The sequence below is a fragment of the Pongo pygmaeus genome, chromosome 10 (genome assembly GCF_028885625.2).
Source record: "Pongo pygmaeus isolate AG05252 chromosome 10, NHGRI_mPonPyg2-v2.0_pri, whole genome shotgun sequence".
Classification (NCBI taxonomy): Eukaryota; Metazoa; Chordata; class Mammalia; order Primates; family Hominidae; genus Pongo; species Pongo pygmaeus.
The window spans coordinates 37,089,703-37,112,048 of NC_072383.2; the positions used below are offsets into that span (position 1 = coordinate 37,089,703).

General features: G+C 34.4%; 1 protein-coding gene across 3 annotated transcripts in view; it reads left to right on the plus strand.

Annotated features, from left to right (window-relative positions):
• Positions 1-693: 693 nt before the first annotated feature.
• Positions 694-22,346, plus strand: part of REDIC1 (regulator of DNA class I crossover intermediates 1) — a 94,949-nt gene continuing 73,296 nt past the window's right edge. For all 3 annotated transcript variants that reach the window (XM_054442877.1, XM_054442878.1, XM_054442880.1), the window contains exons 1-3: positions 694-882; positions 17,664-17,703; positions 20,449-20,587. In XM_054442877.1, coding sequence (XP_054298852.1) covers positions 860-882; positions 17,664-17,703; positions 20,449-20,587 — 202 coding nt within the window. In that variant the 5' untranslated portion in view covers positions 694-859. The remainder of the gene's footprint in view (positions 883-17,663; positions 17,704-20,448; positions 20,588-22,346) is intronic.

The following is a 22,346-nucleotide window of genomic DNA, read 5'->3' on the forward strand; positions in this document are numbered from 1 at the left end:
GCTCTGTGGCTCAGGCTGGAGTTTCTCGACTCACTGCAACCTCTGCCCTCCTGGGTTGAAGCAATTCTCCTGCCTCAGCCTCCTGAGTAGCTGGGACTACAGGCGCGTCCCACCACGTCCGACTAATTTTTTGTATTTTTAGTAGAAACGGGGTTTCACCGTGTTAGCCAGGATGGTCTTGATCTGCTGACCTCGTGATCTGCCCACCTTGGCCTTCCAAAGTGCTGGGATTACAGGGGTGAGCCACCGCGCCCTGCCTGATTAAGCTCTCTTAGCAACTCAATGCACAGAATGGTAACTTACTACAGTGCTATGTTTCTTATAAACACCTGTTTACGGAGTATTAAAACTGCACATGAAGGATATTTAAGGAATTTGGGTATGGGGTAATAAATGAGAAGGGAAACATCATTTTTAGGGTTAGCGATCCTTAACTGTGTCCTTGCCTTCTTTTTCTTTCTCAAGTCTGGTCTCTGACTCGAAAAAGATATCAAAGACCTGTCAGAACTAGATAAAATTATGATGGAGATGTTTTGAAACACTAATCCTGTGGCCTCTGTCAGATATTTAGGCTTCCATTGATTTAGGCCTGCCTTGCCTCAGCGATTAAAACGTTGTCAGCCAGGCCGGCTGCTTTGCCACAGCGTCCCCTTGCGGCCCTGTCGGGACCGGAAGGAACACGCAGAAGCCGCAGAGGCTGTTGGGAGGTTGGGCCTCAGGCGGTGGACCAGAAGGAGCTTACTCGGGCTCTGACGCTGTCAGGAGGCTCTGGGGGATCCTGCTGAAGCTGCGATTTGGCGCAGAGCTGAGATGTCTGAGCTCTAGACACAGGGACCTCAGTGTCAAAAGATTTGGGAAGATGAATTGGGTCGGGGGGTCCCGGTAAGTTGTGCAGCTGGAGTTTGAGACTGGGACATTCATTCCTACGACACCTCTTTCTAGTTCTTGGCGGAGAGGTCACAGCCTTAGCTGGAAAGAACTTGGTAGGAAAGGGTCTTTTTATTGTTATCCAAATCGGGTTGGAGACTCTAGAACCATATCTCTACTCCTAAAACAAAAGTAACTCAGCTTCTTCCCACTCACTGCCTTTACAAAGGCTTCACCTGTGGGGGCCGCTGTGAGTAACCTTCCCTGCTGCCCCTCCTCGCCTTCTCCATGTCCTATGCCCTGTAATGAGGCATAGAGTCCTATGTACTCTAATGAGGCCTTTTAGCACCTGAGCCCTCCCCTACTGCCTTCTTTCCGTGTCTTCACCTCTTTTAGGTTCTTCTGAGTTGATATATAGTCTTTGCATGAATTTGGAAATTGTGAAACAGCCCAGTCCCAGCTGCACTTAAATCAATGGCAGGGCAGCAGTATCACCATAAATCCAAATTATAGTTTGTATTTTAAAGGGAAGTAAAGTGAACCGTTTTTACTTGAATAACTTGACCGAATTTGCCATTTATTTTGTATTTAGGATTGATCACATAAAGCGTGATAGATTGAAAATTTAGTTTTATATAACCTATTCATTGTTATTGACCTTAAAGTCCAGCTGGGTGGAAATCATGTGGGCCTGTAATTTCATTTGATCAAAATTCTTGATGAGAAGAATTGTTTTGATTGAAACAAGAAGCCATTACATGTAATTTTTTTGTCACAAGTAGACCCAGGACAGTAATTATATGGTTAGATTATAATGCGTTTAAATTCTAAAGAATTTATCGGAGGAAAGACAGCTTTTGTATTCACTAAGTATCGTAGCTATGCCTGATAATTTTAGCATGCACTTTTATCCTGTTGAATATGCTAGCATTGTATTTTAGAAATTTACCTGAATTACTTCTGGCTAGTGTTCTGGCAGCAGACTTGTACTTTGGAGAAAAGTGAAAATTTACTTACAGGCTTCAACAGGATTTAGTTGATACATGCTTATAATGTGATATTTTTGAATTTAGTATTCTTTAAGATATTAAATAGGATTATATGAGATAATTTTACAAATGCTTAGCACTATTAAAATGTAGATGTTGCTATTATTCTGTCACATATCACAAACTTCTATGGCTATTTTGGGAGTAATATTTTAGTTGCTACTGGGAGGATGCAAAAACAATACACTGCAGGAAACATGTAATCTAGGATTGTGTTTCTGAAAATGAGGTGTACTGCAGCACCTGGAGGTGCAGCATCTGGAGATATTAGGTACCAGGGGGTTTAAGAAACATGGTTACATCTCCCCGAAGCATCAGTTTTAATCAGAGATTAGGAGAAAATATGTGTTTAAATTTATACAAACGTCAAAGTCAAAATAAAATATAGAGACAAATCTCTAAATTTAACGTTTTATTTGGAAATGGCAGAATTGCAATTCAGGGCATACACAAAGTATGTCTTTGGTATGTCTGAAGAACAAAAAAAGAGTAATGTTACATATGGTTTTGAAAGAAAGTTCATTGACAGTAGTAAAGTTGTGAGAAGCTGGCAAGCTTTCATTGGTGGATGATGGTGGTAGTTAAAATGACCTCCTGGAAGGTCATTATAGTAGTTATTTGGTATAACTGGTCCTAGGCAGTTTCAGCAGCTTGGCTTGCAGAGAATCACGTTTTTGGAGCAATGCTATGTGTCCTGCGTGCTTTTGCCTCCTGGCATCTCAACTCTGATGTGGTTGGACATCACAAGAATGACTCAATTTGTGTGATCAACTTTCACACAAACATGGTTGCATTGTAGAGTGAAATGAAAAACTCTTGTGAAATGTTCAGATAAACTGCAATTTTAAATAAATTTTATGTGGAGGGATAGGCTTCTTAGGGTAAAGCCCCAGATTGGTAATAAAAAAAAATGGGTATCTCCATTTTCTACTTTCAGAACAGGCAAGGGTACACAAGATTAGTTGATCTTGGCACTCATAGTATCCTAAAGGGCCTCAATCTGAACTAGTGCTTTTAGTAACTAGTGGCAGCTGATTGGAGCTAATGGAATAGAAATTTTAATCTTTATCCCAAACCATCCTGGACTTCTTTTTACCCCCCTCCATTGTTAGGGATGTTTTTGGCTGAACATTTTAAGAAAAGCTGTTAGGAACTTAAAATATAGACAAGTGAAGTGATTGGAGAGCAATTCCTTCAGAACAATTCCAGAGCCTTCAACAGAAAGTAATTCAGCAAATATATTTTTTACCTGACTACCTGTTTAGGGAATTGGTAAGCTGTACAGGGGGATTCAGAAAAGAAAAATACATCTAGTCCACAAAAAGAACCTATGAGAGAAAGTAGAGATTAAAATTAGGTAAATCACTATAATAATAGATTTTTAAATAGTACTTAATATTGTCACAAGCACTGTTCTAAGTGCTTCTTATTCATTTGCTCTTAAAAATGTATGATTTATATACAAATATTATTCCCATTTTACTGATGGGGAAACTGAAGCATAGTTAGTTAATGTTAAGTGACTTGACTAGAGTCACCCAACTAGTAAATGGCAGAGTTAGGATTTGAGTCGAGTGTGCTTACCCTCCATCCTATGCTATATAGAAAGATGAGTGCCACAAATAAAGTAAATAAAAGTACCACAAAAAAGGGCTGTGGAAATTCAGAGAAATGAGAAACAGGAAGTTACACTAAGCCTTGAAGGACAGAAATAGTGCACAGAGCAAGCACCAAAAGGAAACAATCGAACACTGGTTCTTAAAAGTTAAAATGGAGGTGAAATAAATAATTGATCAAATTGGAGATCTAGGTTTCAGCAAGGCTTCTTAGGAAAGGGAAAGATGAGTTGGAAGGGAAGGTATTAAAGAACTTGAAAAATGTTTGCGATACTAGGTGAGTCTGCCTTAAGACAGTTAATAAAGGGCTCTCTATATACTTTTTCTCAAGTGAATGAATGAAGCAAATTTATGTTTTAGTAATAGCAACCAGATTGCATACACTAATTTGAAGTAGATTTTTCTTTTATATTATAGAAACCTGATATATTGAGTTTAATTGCAGAATCATTTGATAGCAATATCTTTACAGTTTTATAGTTGCAAAGATCTTTACAGCTTTTCTTATATAAACCAAACTGGGCATTTGACCCTTTGCTGCTCTTCAATTTAGGGACTTTGCCAGTCATACATAAAATGTCTTTTTGTAAAGGAAAGAGCCGGTGATTAGAAATAAGCTTCCCTTATTTTCCTTTTTTAGTTGCTTACTTAGTTTGGCTTTACTGTTTTGGTTTTGGCCATCTTTGCAAGATACCATAACAGTGCATTTCCAACCAAGGTCTCACTGAGGGCAAAGAGATTGATCTAAGAAAATAATTTACATGTATATGATAGTAGTTCCCAAGCTACTGTCTCTTTGAGACTTGCTAATTAATGATAATAGCAGGTTTTTCAATTTAATGGACTCTTTTTTCTTTTTTTCTGAAGTTATATCCTTGTTAAATTTTTTGATACTAAAATGCCCCCTTCTATTTTTAATCCTTTTTTGACAAAATTAAAATATCAATCTATTGTCAGTCCCACCACTTAAAAATTTTTTTTGGCTTATCTGGGAATTAGTGACCTACACCTCTCACATTTGTTTCATATTTGCTGGAAGGCACCACTGAGACCCTGTATTTTTCTAATCAGGTTGAAGTGCAGATTTGAGAGACAACATATGTAAGCATTGATTTGTTTTTAATTTTGAAAAGATCTTTTATTTTCTTGTTTATTAATGAGTAGTTTCACCAAATTCATACTTACTTCAGATATGAAGGTGGTAGTAAGAAAGGAGGAACATATAAGGAACATAGAAGACTTTGGTCTGCAAAATGCTATTCAGAATCAGATCGGCTATAGATCTATAAATATACCACTATACATGCAGTATAAGATTTTTTTAAATTAGGGAGGTTTATTTTTATAATTCAGATTGGAGAATCAATCAATGTCATAAGAAAGGCCTAGGCAAAGTTCTTTTGGAATTTAGGTGAAGGAGAGGTTACCATTTGTAAATGTAGGCCTAGACCTAGTTCATCTAAGCAAGATATTATTGAGTGCTATGTACCAAGCACTGTGCCGGGTGTAAGTACAAAGTAACTGAAATTTAGTCTTTTTCTATAAGGTTGCAGTGTATTGGGGAAGAAAAGTATGACTTGCCATTAAGTTAGAAAATATTTAATGTCAGAGGCCAAAATAGGATATAAAAAATAGATAATGTGAACCATAGTAGAACGTAGGATAGGTTTAGCTGAGAGTTTGGCTACTCAGAGGCAAGGACAAAAGAAGGTTCGATGGAGAAAAACAAAACAGAAAAGCATTACCTAAATAGTTGGAGATAACGTCTGCATATGTCTGCTTGACGGTGAGTTTGTAAACTAGACAAAGAAGTTGAAAATTTATGTTATTGAGGAGTCATTCAAATTCAGAAGTCACATAGTGAAAATAGTATCTTATGACTATTAGTTTGTGGTGTTAGTGGTATTTAGGTTGGAGTATAGTGGGGAGAAACTCCAAGATAGTGATACCAGTTAGGATTCTGGTAGAAAACAAATATAATACTATTTTTCCATTTTCAGATATAACTTTATTCTTTAAACTCAATCCACACAAGTCCTAATTCATTTTGTATGGATCACAGGCTATGTAAATTTGGGTTAATTATTAAATTTTTCCATACAGGAGCAGATCCAGGTTGTACAGAGCCCTGTTTGTGGAAAAAGAATACAAAATTTTGACTACAAAATTAGATACAGGGCCTTGGAAGACGCACATTCAGGTGAAGGAACAAGAAGCTTAAGCTTAATTAGCGTTACAGTAAAGTAGCCTCTGTTTCTATGCTTCTCTATGTTTCTTTCTTCGTCTGTTAAATGTGGGTAATACTTAAACATACAGTGAACATCATCCTAGTTTGCCTGAAACGGTCAAGGTTTATGCCTGTGGTCCTAGTAGCATGCCCAGTTTAGCATTTGTCTCAGTGTTTGTCTTTTAACTAAATATAAACTACCATTAATAGTTCTGTTAAAATGAGCCCAGATAGATTCAATGAACATTCTTTTTTTTTTTAAACCCTCTGCCTGGTTCTATTAGTGTGTGAGCCATATGCGCAATGAAGAGAGTTCTCACTTTAACATGAGGTTAAATCTGAAAGACATCCAGTGGTAATCCAGCTCTCTTTTCCTGATACTTTCCAGATGGAAATTAACAAACAACTCCTTTTAAAGACAGCATGACAGGCCCTTGCTCATAAAATGGAAGTGTGCTGGAACATGAGAAGCTAGAGACAACTAACTTGCTAGGTAGGGTGGGAGAAGTATTTATTGCTGCTGTCTCTGCTGGCCACTTAGTGTACCAGCTAGTTACACGAATGCATGCTGAAGTCTGAGATTTGTATAGCTCCTATGCTTGGGTTGGGGTCAATAGGAGATGTGGGGAATTTTAGATTAGGAGTAAATGAAATGTTTGCAGAGAATAGAGGCTTATCAGTCCTGTCAGAGAGGATACAAAGAATAGTGTGAAGATTGTTGCTATAGTGGGTTTGTCAACAACTGTTTTTCTCATTGTTTGGTAATGCTTTTGCAATAAATCTTTTTGGGAGCAGAGAGCTCAAATAAAGGAAAAGTTAATGCATAATGAAAATTTGGCTACTGATATTTTGTTTTCCAAGGATGTTGGTGATGAACCTGTAAATCATGCACAAAATGTTTGCCAATATTTAGCATTCCCATGGTTATATTACTGACCACATGAAACTCTGAAGACACAAATCTACTGAAAAAGCATCAGAATTTAGTCTCAAATTCAGTAGTTATTTTGAGGAGATTATACCTGCAGATAACAATTTAACATATATAACTGTGGAAGGCCCAATTAATCTGTGAAGTATGAGTTTTCATTTACATCAAATGACTTCTAAATTAATTCCACTTATTTTGATTTAATTTTTTCTTGTGTATATTCAAAAATAAAAGTGGTAGCTGTAAATGTGTCTTTTAATAGGAGAAATTCATAAACAGTTGAATGATGCCAATTTTATATCAGTGTCATCAATGCGGCAAACAGAAAATAAGCTAATTCCAATAAGTTTTCCATCTAATTCATGGAATCAAAAAAATTTCTTAAAAGTTCTTTCTGTCAAAGGTGAAACATCCAATATTATCATTAATGCAATTGTGAATTTACTTAAGTTCAACATTGAAGATAAAATTATTTCTGCAATTGTATGAATACAAATTTTGTGGACTATAGTATAATGGTTAAAATGGAGTGCTTACTAAATTAAGTAACCTGTGAAGCTGAGATATACTTGGAACTGGTTATGGTTTACATATATTATATAGTTGCATCAAAAGAAGCTTGATATTTTACCATATAGAAACTACAGTTGTCAAAACTTATGAATTATTCTATATATATTCAGTAATGTAACTGAACTATAGTATTTTGAGTAAAATTGATGTTGTATATAAAGGAATGCTTTAGTATGTTGTTATAAGCTTCTTCTCTTTGCTTCTTTTCATTAATTGAATTTCATGAACATTTGAGTCTTTGAATAATTACGTTATAAATTAATCTATGAGTCTTACAATGCTAATGAACATTTCTTTTTTTGAGGTGGAGTTTCGCTCTTGTTGCCCAGGCTGGAGTGCAATGGCGCGATCTCACCTCACTACAACCTCCACCTCCCAGGTTCAAGCGATTATCCTGCCTCAGCCTCCTGAGTAGCTGCGATTACAGGCACCTGCCACCATGCCCAGCTAATTTTTTGTATTTTTAGTAGAAATGGGGTTTTGCCATATTGGCCAGGCTGGTCTCAAACTCCTGACCTCAAGTGATCCACCCACCTCGGCCTCCCAAAGTGCTGGGATTACAGGCGTGAGCCACTGTGCCCGGCCTATTGAACATTTTTATAAGCAGGTACTCTACACTTCGATGGCATTTTGTTCAAAGACAGTTGGAAATTTTTATTTAAAACATTCCATGAATGGCCTGATCCAACTTTTGAAGCTCTTAGTAAATTATAATTATTGAATATAAGGCTTTTAAAATTTAATTCTGCACAAGATTTAATTTTGAAAATATGTTTTTGATATTCAGATATATTGGAATATTGTGACTGGTACAAAGGTTTTGATGGAGTGCCTACTTTTAATTGGTTAGTTTTTTTTTTCCTACAGGAACAGAATGTGATTGAAAGAGCCTACAGTTTTGTAGCATCTAAATTTAGATAAATATTTAAAAGAATCAAATATTGCTGCTTATTTGTCAAGTTTTATCTTGTAAAAAATAAGGTATAAATGGAATGACAAAGAGTACTTGTGAAAATATTTGGGCTAAATACTTATATACAAACAAAAATTGGATAGTATCTTCCATTTGGCAAAATTTGTTCTGAGCTTACCAGGTACTTCATTATCTGTAGAGAAAGTATTTTTTCAGTTAATGTGAATTACGCAGAGTGTTGATTGAAAGTTCAACAGTTTTAAATTTGTTAACGAAATGCAATTTTAAACATTGCAGGCAATTTTATGAAGAGAATTTAAATATAAGGAATCAATACTGAAAAACTGCTTTCTTCTGAAAACTATGAGTAACACATTGTTAGAGACATATAAAGTTACTTCATTCTAACAACGAAGTAACACATTGTTAGAGACATATGTGTTAGAGACACATACATGATAGCACATGTATACAATAAATATTTCTGCTTATACTTTTTGTTTAACCTTCTGATAACTGCTATAAAGAACTGTTTTTGCTTTAATGTTCCCATATTTACATATATATGTGTAAATATATATATATATAATGTTAACTTGAGAAATAAGTTTATTTATTTTTATTTTTTATTTTTTGAGATGGAATCTCTCTGTTGCCCAGGCTGGAGTGCACTGGTGCCATCTCGGCTCACTGCAACCTCCAACTCCCAGGTTCAAGTGATTCTCCTGCCTCAGCCTTCTGAGTAGCTGGGATTACAGGCACCCGACCACCACGCCTGGCTAATTTTTGTATTTTTAGTAGAGACAGGGTTTCACCATATTGGCCAGGCTGGTCTTGAACTCCTGACCTCAGGTGATCCTCCCACCTCGGCCTCCCAAAGTGCTGAGATTATAGGCATGAGCCACCTCACCCAGCCAGAAATAAGTTTATTTTTGAAAATAGTTTTTGTATAAAATATTTTAGAGATTGACAACATAATAAAACCAATATTTTTGTCCACAAATAACATTTTAAATGTGTATATATTTATATACACATATAAGTATATATGTATGTACACATGCATGTATATATACATTCACATTTGTACATACGTACACAGTCACATGTTGCTTAGTGACAGGGTTACATTCTGAGAAATATACCATTAGACAATTTTGTTGCGTAAACATCATAGACTGTGCTTACAGAAACCTAGGGGGTCTAGTCTACTACACACCTATGCTATATGGTATAGTCTTTTGCTTCTAAGCTACAAACCTATACAGTATGTTACTGTACTGAATATTGTAGGTAATTATAACACAATAGTAAGTATTTATGTATCTAAACATATCTTAATATAGAAAAGATGCAGTAAAAATACCATATAAAAGATAAAAAATAGTACATCTATATAGGGTACTTACCATGAATGGAGCCTGCAGTACTGAAGTTGACCTGGGTGAGTCAGTGAGTGAATGGTGAGTGAATGTGAAGCATTAGGACATTACTGTATACTACTGTAGACTTTATAAACACTATACACTTAGGCTACACTAAATTTATTTCTAAAGATGTTTTTCTTTCTTTAGTAATAAATTAACCTTAAGCTACTGGAACATTTTTTACTTTATAAACTTTTTTTTAAAAATTTTATTATTATTATACTTTAAATTTTAGGGTACATGTACACAATGTGCAGGTTTGTTACAAATTATTTTTAACTTTTTGACTCTTTCATAATAACACTTCGTTTAAAACACATTGAACAGCTGTACAAGACTATATCCTTAGTCTAAGTTTTTTCTATTTTTAATTTATTAAAACTTTTCAAACTTTTTTATTAAAAATGAAAACACAAATACACATATTAATCTAGGCTCACATGGTTAGGGATCATCAATCTCATTGTCTTCACCTCTACATCTTGTTCCACAGGAAAGTCTTCAGGGCAATAACATGCATGGAGCTACCATCTCCTATGATAACAATGCCTTCTTCTGGAACACCTTCTGAAGGGCCTGCCTGAGGCTGTTCTACAATTAACTATTTTTTTTAATAAGCAGAAGGACTATATGCTAAAATAAGTATAGTAATAGTAAATACATAAACCAGTAACACAGTCTTTGATCATCATTATCAAGTATTATGGGCTATAGATAATTGTATGTGCTATACTTTTATACCACTTACAGTACAGTAGGTTTATTTATACCAGGATCACCACAACATGTTAGTAATGTTTGCTACCATGTTACGACAACTAGGCAATCACTATATGATAGAAAGTTTTCAGCATCATTATACTCTTATGGGACCACTGTTGTATAAGTGGTCTGTCCTTGATGGAACCATCGTTACGCAGTGTGTGATTTTTTTACTCCTTGAAAGTTAACTGTAAGTGTTATAATAGTCTCAGTTCATTATCTACCCTTTTTCTTCTTGTCAGCAGTTACATTTTAAAAGATTTGTATTAAAAAGTTTGTTTTTTTGGTTCCATTTGAACTTTAAAGTAGTTTTTTCCAATTCTGTGAAGAAAGTCGGTGGTAGCTTGAGGGGGATAGCATTGAATGTATAAATTACTTTGGGCAGTATGACCGTTTTCACAATATTGATTCTTCCTATCCAGGAGCTTGGAATGTTCTTCCATTTGTTTGTGTCCTCTTTATTTCGTTGAGCAGTGGTTTGTAGTTCTCCTTGAAGAGGTCCTTCACATCCCTTGTAAGTTGGATTCCTAGATATTTTATTCTCTTTTTAGTAATTGTGAATGGGAGTTCACTCATGATTTGGCTCTCTGTTTGTCTATTATTGGTGTATAGGAATGCTTGTGATTTTTGCACATTGATTTTGTATCCTGAGACTTTGCTGAAGTTGCTTATCAGCTTAAGGAGATTTTGGGCTGAGACGATTGGGTTTTCAGCTAGAGGCATCACGCTGCCTGACCTCAAACTATACTACAAGGCTACAGTAACCAAAACAGCATAGTACTGGTACCAAAACAGATATATAGACCAATGGAACAGAACAGAGGCCTCAGAAATAACACCACACACATCTACAACCATCTGATCTTTGACAAACCTGACAAAAACAAGCAATGGGGAAAGGATTCCCTATTTAATAAATGATGCTGGGAAAACTGGCTAGCTATATGTAGAAAGCTGAAACTGGATCCCTTCCTTACACTGTATACTAAAATTAACTCAAGGTGGATTAAAGAATTAAATGTAAGACCTAACACCATAAAAACCCTAGAAGAACCTAGGCAATACCATTCAGGACATAGGCATAGGCAAAAACTTCATGACTAAAACACCAAAAGCAATGGCAACAAAAGCCAAAATAGACAAATGGGATCTAATTAAACTAAAGAGCTTCTGCACAGCAAAAGAAACTATCAGCAGTGTAAAACAGGCAACCTACAGAATGGGGGAAAATTTTTGCAATCTACCCATCAGGCAAAGGGCTAATATCCAGAATCTACAAAGAACTTAAACAAATTTACAAGAAAAAAAAAAACCCCATCAAAAAGTGGGCAAAGGATATGAACAGACACTTCTAAAAGAAGACATTTATATACCCAACAGACACAACAGACATATGCAAAAATGCTAATCATTACTGGTCATCAGAGAAATGCAAATCAAAACCACAATGAGATACCATCTCATGCCAGTTAGAATGGTGATCATTAAAAAGTCGGGAAACAACAGATGCTGGGGAGGATGTGGAGAAATAGAAAACCTTGTACACTGTTGGTGGGAGTGTAAATTAGTTCAACCATTGTGGAAGACAGTGTGGCGATTCCTCAAGGATCTAGAACTAGAAATACCATTTGACCCAGCAATCCCATTACTGGGCATATACCCAAAGGATTATAAATCATTCTATGATAAAGACACATGCACACATATGTTTATTGTGGCACTATTCACAATAGCAAAGACTTGGAACCAACCCAAATGTCCATCAATGGTAGACTGAATTAAGAAAATGTGGCACATATACGCCATGGAATACTATGCAGCCATAGAAAAGGATGAATTTATGTCCTTTGCGGGGACTTGGATGAAGCTGGAAACCATCATTCTAAGCATACTATCCCAAGGACAGAAAACCAAACACCACATGTTCTCATTCATAGGTGGGAGTTGAACAATGAGAACACATGGACACAGGATAGGGAACATCACACACTGGGGCCTGTTGGTGGGTGGGGGGCTGGGGGAGGGATAGCATTAGGAGACATACTTAATGTAAATGACGAGTTGATGGGTGCAGCAAACCAACATGGCACGTGTATAGCTATGTAACAAACCTGCATGTTGTGCATATGTACCCTAGAACTTAAAGTATTTAAAAAAAAAGTTTGTTTTAGGGATGTAGAGGTTTTGTGGTATCTATAATATTGCTTATGGAAATTCAAATCCATGTCTAGCTACCTGTAAGACTATCAGGAATGTTTGTGTGGAAATCTTACGAAGTTTGTAGCTATAAAATTGGTTGCCAAATTGCATCTAAAAACCAGTTTAGTTATTTTGATGAAAATATGTTAAATGTTTCAGGACTATTTGTAAATTTTAGAGATAGTACTAATAGAACTATGAGTATATTCATTTTTTTTCTTCTTGAACTAGTGATAATGCAAATAGCTTGAAATATACTTCTGTGTTGGAGTGTCATTTGCATTCTGGCATGTCTTCCACTGTGTGACTCAGGAAATGGCTGTTCGTGTTTATGATTACAGCTTGTAGCTGTGGAACAGTGTTTTCTGTGTGAAAATACTGCAAGAATTCGGTCTCCAAGAACTTATTTTAATTAGGCTCTGTATTCTAAATATTAGATGAATTTTTGCTTTATTGGTTTAACGTTTTTCTCCTTAATACCCTTTTTTTGGTAGTTCATACTTATGTGAAAACTTTTTCTTTTGCATTATAAGAGAAGTTACTTAAAAGCTATAACATTCTAACATATATCATTACTATTCCTAACACATCAGGTCGACCTGCTTTAGTTTTGTGGAAAGCCAATGTAAGTACTTTTTCTAGGCTAGTTACTGTCTTGAATGTTAATAAGTCTACCAGCTAACAATGTCAGATTTTGATATTTTAGGTTAATATTAATTTCAGTGTCACGAGACCATAAAATACTGTTTTTCATTTGCTAATTATTGGGCTATTAATTTTCTTTAAATTTTCCACTTTTCATCAAATTTAAGATATTATTATAAGAGCTTAACAGTCTGGAGCAGTTTCTTTTGCATGATACAATGCCCTTAAGAAAACAAACTGATCAAGAAACTAAAAAGCAAAATAAAACAAAAGAAGCAAAAAAGAACAAGTTAATACTGACAGTGTATGGTGTTTATATGACACTCATGGTTTTTAATTCCTAATACAGTTTCAATATCTCTTGCATACTCCATGTAAAATGTACGTTAGCATTTTTTTAAACATTTCTTTGGCAACTTTATTGCATTTGTGTCTTTTTAATTTTTTTAAAAAAGAAAGTATTTCTTTAGCATTTTCCTTTAAACCTTTCCTTACTAGAAGTAATAGCAAGGAGCAGAAATGCCCTGATGTGTTTCTGTAATTAGCATGGTTGTTTTTCCCTCTCCCTCCTTTTTTCTCCTTTCTCTCCTTTCTCTTCCCTTCTCCCTCCCTACTCTCCTTTAACCCCTTTATACTTTTTTGTTTTTGATTGTTTTCTTTCTTAGCAAAGAATAATGTAACAAATATTTATATTACTACTATCTAAAATAGATAACTTGTGGAGGATTCTATGAAGAGGTTACGACCTACCAATTTTAAGTACAAAATGGTTTTGAATCAATACCTATTATAATGACAACTAATATTGTTCATTCAAACTTTCATTGAAAGAGATGATTGTACATATTTCTTTAAAAATTCATTTTCCAGAATAACATAGTAATTACTGTTTAAAAAAGATGAACCTCATTCCCACTTTCTAGCTCACTCTCAATCCTCTAGTAATTTAAATTTCAAGACAAAAATTAGAGAAACACATATTTTAGTTTGGTTGAGTGTTGTAGTACATAAGTCGAAGAATGTAAAACAACGTTGAAAGCTAAGTAGGGGCATGCTATGGAAGTCATATCCCTAAATGATAATTAGAGCTGTGTTTTAAAGCAATTACTTATGTAGTAAAATATATTGGAGAACATTTGCATAAAATCAAAGAGACCATTTACAATGTAATTATGACAGTTGACTACATACATAATACTGCAGTAGTCAGTGTGGAATGCTTTTAGCAATGACTACTAGGAATTCATTGGCAAGTCCTTTTAATTATGATTTATTTTTGTCATATATAAAGTTCCGGCTAGTTTCCCCTACTACTTAGGGAATATAGTCTCTTATTACTGTTGTCTTATTTTTATATTAGCCTAAGCAAACCACAAGAAGCAACTATTAAGGAGTACATATATCCTGACATAGCCAAATAAAAATGACTTTTGGATCATTACCTATTTTCATTTTATTGTAGCAGTGTAGTAGACATTTGTGTTCTTTGGCATACCAGTATCTGAGGCCCCTGTTTATGTGTGGTATATCTGTCTACCACCTTAGGAGTTTTGGTGATAGGCACAGGCTGCCTTCCTCTATAGAAGCTGAAAAAACAAACAAACAACAACAACAAAAAAACAAATAAACAAGCCTGGAGACTTGTTTCCCAGTCTGTTTTGCAGCTAGTGATACATGATCTAAGCTCAATTTTGGTGTTCTTGCCTTGTACATTGAATCAGGAGTTAGTGACTCAAGAAAATAGGGACTGCAGTGCATCTGTTTTTGTAGTAGGCAGTTGTAGGAGCTGCAGCAGGATTGAATTTTCAGGGACAGAGATGCCAGGGGAAGTGCTGTCCAGGAGTGGAAACGATATAGTCAGCAGTATCCAGTATTCACCAGTGCCAGCAGTGGTATCCTTATGAGAATAATTGTTGCATGATTTTGGCCATATTCCCAAAACTGCCTAGACTTCCTTGTTCTTGCCATTTGACAAGCATGCCTTCTCAGCAGGTCTGTTAGGCTATCCATTTTTCTTTTAATAAATTTATTTTCTGTTTGAATCAGCCAAATATACTTTCTATTGCTTATAAGAATTCTGACTGATGCAGTCTTCTTCTTTAGTGCAAATAATTGAGAGTGACTATATTCGGGACAATATTTAGTTTATGTGGACATATCATTCTATTAATAACAGTGATAGCCTTAATAATAATAATCTAAAATGTTCTGTTTAAGAAATGACCTTTGACATATATGTCAGAATCCTTTTTCATTTTCACTGCAGTCTAGTGATTGCTAGGCTGATGTAGATATTGGTCTTAAATTCCTAATTCATTTTATTCTTAGGCACATAGGGATGGGCATTAAGTAGTATGTAGAATTTGGTGATAGCCATGAATGTCCTGGATAAGAGAAAATCAACCTGGAATAAAATCACACAATGCATACATATATGAACACTATATTTACTTTGATTTCTTTATTTTACTGAGCTCTATAACAGGGAAACTGCTTATACGATAAACATTTATTTTTGTTATCTCTTTTTAGTCTGGATTGCGTAATATTGCCAGCTCTGTTATACTTTTTATATTTCTGAACTTTGAAAAGTCACTTCACTTTCTGTGCATAAGCTTTGCGAGTTTTAAAATGATGGAGAATAAACTAATTTCTCAGGTCCTCCTTAGTCTTAGCAAATAAGTCGGTAAAATGAAAATTTTTTTCATTTTTTCTTTGTAAAGTTTGAATGGCAGCAGTACACTTATGATGCTGCATGCAGCAGAATATATAGGGTTCTTTGCTCAATGAGTTCAAATGGTCAATTAAGACATAGCTAATGAGTCAGCTGGACTCTAGCGAGTCCACCTTGAACGTGCCTGATCTCAGAAACTAAGTAGGGTTGGGCCTGGTTAGTTCTTGCATGGGGGAACAAAGTTAATGGGAAGTATATTAAAGAACATATTCAATAAGTAGCAAAGTCTGGGGTATTCAGTAATTGTCATTGGTAAAGTTTATGAAAATCACTGGGAAAAATGAACAACTTTGTATATTCTCAGTTGACATACTTGAAAGGCAGTTTTGGCTAAGAACTCCAATATTAGACAACCTGGATTTGAATTTTGCCTCTACCGCTTATAAGCAGTGTGATCTTGGGGAAGTTACTTAACGTCTTTGCCTTAGTTTCCTCATCAGTAAAGTGGGTACAGAAATAGAACCTACCTTACAGAGTTGCCATGGAATTAAATGAGCTTATACATGTAAAGTGTCTGAAGTATCTAGAGTGGTGGAAGATATATGCTATTTAGTATTAGTTATTATTATTTTGATATTAGATATTATACAGTTAAGACACAGTGTCATTTTACTTATTCTTACATAAATCTTGAATTTGAGACCATAGTGTTATGCATGTCTAAAAGTTATGTAAATCTGGTAATACTGTCATGAATATTTTATAGTGTTCCACTGTTATTAATAGAACAAATATCTTATAACCATTAAATACTGCACTATCATTGGTCTTCAGTGCTGTATTTGGCTCAAGGATTATAGATACAAAGCACATCCAGAACTATTAGGTTTTTTTTTTTTTAAAAGAAGATGCTATTGTCTGAATTTTTGTCTTTCCCCCAAGTTCATATGTTAAAATCCTGACTCCCAAGGTGGTGATATTAGGAGGGGGATGGCTCTGGGAAGTGATTGGGTCACAAGGGCGGTGTCTTCGTGATTCAGATTCATACCCTTGTGAAAGAGGCTACATAGAGTCAGCTCACCCCTTTTACCAAATGAGGATATAGCAAAAAAATGTCATCTGTAAACCAGAAAGTGGGCACTCACCAGACATCGAATCTGTTGGTGCCTTGATCTTGGACTTCCTAGCCTCTAGAACTGTGAGGAATAAATTTCTCTTCTTGGTAAGCTCCCTGGCTTTATAGTATTTTGTTATAGCAGCCTGAACACATTAAGACATAGATATGAAATTTCAAGTACATATGGCTGATATATTAATGTAACTGACGTTGCTCTAGCAATACACTTCACATTTCCTTAGATCCCAAATAGATTTCAACTTCCTCTCTGTTCTCTGTAGATTTCAGTAGAATGTTGAAATACAAAGAAAAAGAGGAATGTTGACCGAGAATATTGCTATCAGATAAGAATGTTTCAGGGATATATTCTTTCCAATGCATTTTTTTTCTTATCTTAGCATTAGAATTCAGATTTATTTTATACTTAATTATTAATCATTGGCATGCAGTATTTTTTATTAGATATTGGATTTCCTAAGAAAATTTTGTGAAACATCATACTATAAATACTTTAAGAATATTTTTATAGTTTCTTTTCAGAAAAAAATGCAATGATATTACACTTTAGATTTTAACTCTAAATCTTCAATTAAGCTAAACTGGCAATTGTCTTAAAGGCCATTTCTTTAATCACTATATATTTTATTCTGCTTCTTTATTCAGGTCTAGGGTTCTGATCAAGCAGGAAAGAAGAAAGCAAAAGGTAAAGAAAAAGTGTTTTGATTTTTGTCAGCCTTAGAGACTAATGACCTTGAAGTGCTTTTCTACCACTAATACATTCACCTAAGTGAAACTGGAGGCCATCTTCCTTTGGTCTTCTACATCCTTGTTGATAGCTTGATTAGCCACGTATTTTGCTCAGTCAGAGACTTAAAGATCATTGTTGATTCCTGCTGTCCTAGTTCCAAAATGTATCCCAGATCTGACCACTTCTCACTACCTGAGTATTGGTATTCTAATTTAAATAATCATTTATTACCTAGATAAATGATGTACAGTAATGGTGTCATAACCTGTGTACTACTTCCATTTATTTTGTCTTTATTTTTTATTACACTGATTGCATTCCATAGTAAGGCTGAGCACGTATATACCTTACAACTGAGCAAAGAAACCCTTGTACATGTGCCCTTTTGGATATGTACAAGATTTGTTTGGGTCATTGTTACGCTGAAATAGCAAACAGAGAGAGAGAGATGAAGAAAGAAGACAGGCAAGGGGAAGGGAGAAGAGGGAAAGAGAACTGCTCCAACATCCATTAGCAGTAGAATAGTAGAATGGTTAAACAAATTATGGCATATCTGAGCAGTGCAAATGTATAAGCTACATATAATTAATGCAGATGAATCTCAAATACATAATGTTGAGCAAAAGAAGAAACTCACAGAATATAAGCAGTAAGATTCCTTTGTATAAAGTTCTAAAACAGAAAAAAACCCAATAATGTTAATATGATCAAAGGTAGTAAAATTCCAATAAAAACAACAGAGTGATATTATAAAAGCAGGATAGTGGCAGTCTCTGGATTCTTTTCCTTCCCAGCTATCCCCTTTTATATTGCATCCCATTCATTTCTCAGTCATCTTGCTAAAGTCAACAATGAACTTTATGCTGTTCAATTGAGAGGATATTTGTCAGTCCAATTTATTTTATTACGTTGTCATCTCCTACACAAAGCAAATTCTTTCTGTTCTTTTTGGTACATTCTCCAGATTTTATTTCTATCTCCCTGGTTGTTCCTTTTTAATGAGTGTTTTCAAGTTAAAATTTGATTACTTAGTTTCTGAAAGTTTTCTAGTTCTTTTCAAATTGTTTTCTAGTTGTTTTTACCAAGTGAGACTTGACAACAAAATTGAGCTTAGTCTTGTCAAGTGAATCAGTTAGTTACATACTTCTGTTCTTTCTTGGAACAGATATTAGAGGCTATCATGATGGCTGGATAATATGGGACAAACTTCTTCAACATGTTTCCTAAAATAAAGGCTTAGTCCCTTTGACAGTCTTTGTATTGTTCTTCCTTATTCCTGGAACCTTATATTCCTACCCTCTTTGGATAGCTCTGACTCATCCATCTATCTTAGAACTCATTTCCAAAGAAGTCTTCCATGTCCTCCTCCCTTCCCTGTACCCACCCTATCCCCAAACAATAATTTCCATACCTTTCCTAGGATTTGATACCATCCCCAGTCACACTTAGTTGTATTTATTTGTGTCATCATCTCCGTCACTATGGTCTTATCCATCACAAAGTACAGTGCCTTTGTACTTTGTACAGATGAACTAACAACTTCTTAATTCCAGGACACAATCAATTATCTAGCGTTGACTGAGTTGTTGTTTCAAGGTGGAAAAATATTTACATCCTGAAGATCCTGTTATTTCATTGCTTAACCATAGTGTGGTCTTTAAAAATACATTTTAGTCTAATTTGGAGTTCCAGATCACTCAAATGAAATATGAACAAATACCTTTTATTTATTATTTATTTTGTAAAACAAGACATTTACTTTTTTGTGTGTGATCATTGGCAAGTCTCTTATAGTTCTTACAAGATTTTTACAAACTTAAAAGTTAAAATTAACAATATTCTGAAATGTTAATGTGAAAGAGCCTCAACTTCTTGAAAATAAATATGATATGTGACCTCTTCAAATTATGACCTCTTGCACTAAATATTTTGCCATCTTGACTTTTTCTCATTTCTGACAATTTCACATTTATAATTACATTCATAGCATTATATTATGAGTTATTTAATGGAAGAGAAGATGTTTTCACAACCTAGCACATAATAGTTGCTTGATAAATAAATATTAGTTAATTTTTATTTAAATGAATTAATGATGTAACCTGAAAGAAAAAGAATGGCAATAAGAAAGAATAATAACAGTTCAAACAGAAAGAAAATAAAAACTGGATAAAGTGATAATTATGTGCAAGTCTTGTTAAAAAAACAAACATCTAGGAATCATGGAGGGATAACAAATAAATGAAATTGGCTTTGGTTGCAGATTAATTTGCACATAGCTTTTTTTTTTCTTCATTTCTGTTGACTTTTAATGGCACTCAGCTGTGCATATTTTTAAGGTTTTCTGTGTCTGCAGAATATCATACTTTGTAGAAAAACAAGATTTTAGCCTATCAGAATTGTTCTGTTACCAGATTTTTTTTAACTTTCTATATAATTTCTAATCTTTTGATTTCAGAGAATAGCTTTATAGCATTCTGTTTTAAAGGTTATGCTTAAGGAAGATCATAAAAGGCTGTGAAATTTAGTCTACGCAAACTGCCAGTTATGATTAATTGTAATGTATTTATAAACATATAAAGATGTCACAAAATATAAAAGTATCAAGTCAATGACTTAATAACATGATTGCTTTATTATTTATAATTCTGTCTAAAACCACATATTTGCTGCATTGTTTTTAATTTTTAATTATTTTAGGAATATTTTGAAAAACACAGGTTAAAATCAAAAATGAAATCACTGGGAGTTTTATCTTCTGTCAAAAATTCTGCTGTCAGCTTAGACATTCTTAACCTATATATGGTAAATCAGATATCTTGCAAGAAGAAAATTCCTGGTAAGTCATTCCAATTGCATTCTGTTTTGAACTTGATGTGATCATAATAATGTTTAGCCTTCTAATTAGTTTGTAATTTTCAAGCTCAAAGCATGTGGAAAATTAATTTTAAAATTTGGTTGCTCTATTAAATTAGATGCCTAGTTAATATCTGCTTAAAACGTTTTGTTGCTTAACCCATTTTTTTATTTTTATGTTGTGTATGTGTTATATAAAATTAATTTATTAGGTGTCACTGAACTTATTATAGTACAGTTGTTACATTATTCTATACAGGCAGGTAGTTACCAAAGTTTAGCTAGAGAGCAGGGAATAAATGTTAATACATGTCAACAAATTAACTATTCTTTACTATTTAGAGGATAGGTATGAAAGGAAGAACTGGAAGAATTTTTGCTTCAATGACTAGTTTACTGTGTCATCACTTGAATTATTTATTACACTTTCCTGGGATGTTAATCATAGCAGTCTAATACTGCAAAATAAAGTCCATTTTGTCATATATTTTGATACTTCAAGTAAATAAAAAGCTTAATTAGAGTATATTTTTCCTCTTTTAGAGGAACTTGTGTCTGATATTTAATTTTTAAAACAACTGCTAAAAATGAGACCATAAAAATAAGACAATTTATCAGGAAGGGATAGAAATTGATCAGAGTATTGTTACTATTTCCTCATTTCCTTTCGCCGTCATTTTTTTTCTCCCTCCACAGATAACATTTACACAAGTAAATTTAGTTATACTTTAGAAAGAATAAATACATTGTTCATGGATTTTGAGAATAAAACTTTTTGTTGTAAATCTTTTTGATGTATTTACCTTTATTTATTCCCAGTTGTAGGGGAATAAAAATATATTTCCTCATCCATTGCTAGGTTTATGGCTAAACCCTCAATAACAAAAGACAAATTAACAGGAGAAAAACATACAGATTTATTTAGTAAGTTTTATGTGACACAGGAACCTTGATAAGAAATTTAAGATCTTAAGATTGGAAGAAATGGCTAAACTTGTGTATTTTTCTTGCCAGGTTTGATGAAAAAGTGGATAGTCCTCAAGAAAGTATGATTGGATTTTTAAAAGAATGATCTAATAGTAATAAACTAAGGGGATCTTAGCAAGGCCTCTTTGTTCAGATTCTTCTTTGTGACCCTGTGTCTTCAGAGATAGGGATATTATTTTCTTCCAAGTATAACCAGAGCACCTCTCGAATGAGGGTTTTATGACCTGCTTCAGGGGAAAGCTGACAGTGACCTTCCTGCTTCTGCTGTTTTCTTAAATAGCAAGATGATGTATTTTGGGATAATGTCCTGAAATCCTGCACTTTCTTTTCATTTATTTCTTCAGCATATTTTTATTGGGTACCCACTGTAAGTACTCTATTGGGTGCTAAGGATAAAACAGAAAGCAAGCTTTATTAATCAGGACTCATGGCTGCAAATGATAGAAATTCAAAACAGTTATCTTTTTACTCCTTTAACAGGAAGAGTGATGGTGCAGTGGGCCTCAGAGATGACTTGAAATAGGGACTTGAATACTATCAAGATTCTTTTTCACTTCACTCATTAACTTTATTCTCTCAGACTGTCTTCATCATTGAGGCTCAAAACATGGCCTTAAGAAACTAATATTACTCACCTCCTCTAGTTTTGCCACCAAGGAAATACTGAGAATTGTTTCTCCGGTCCCACATTTTAAAATTCCACTGTAAGAATATTTCGTTGTGCTACTGGTACCAACCTCACAGTGAAAAAGTTT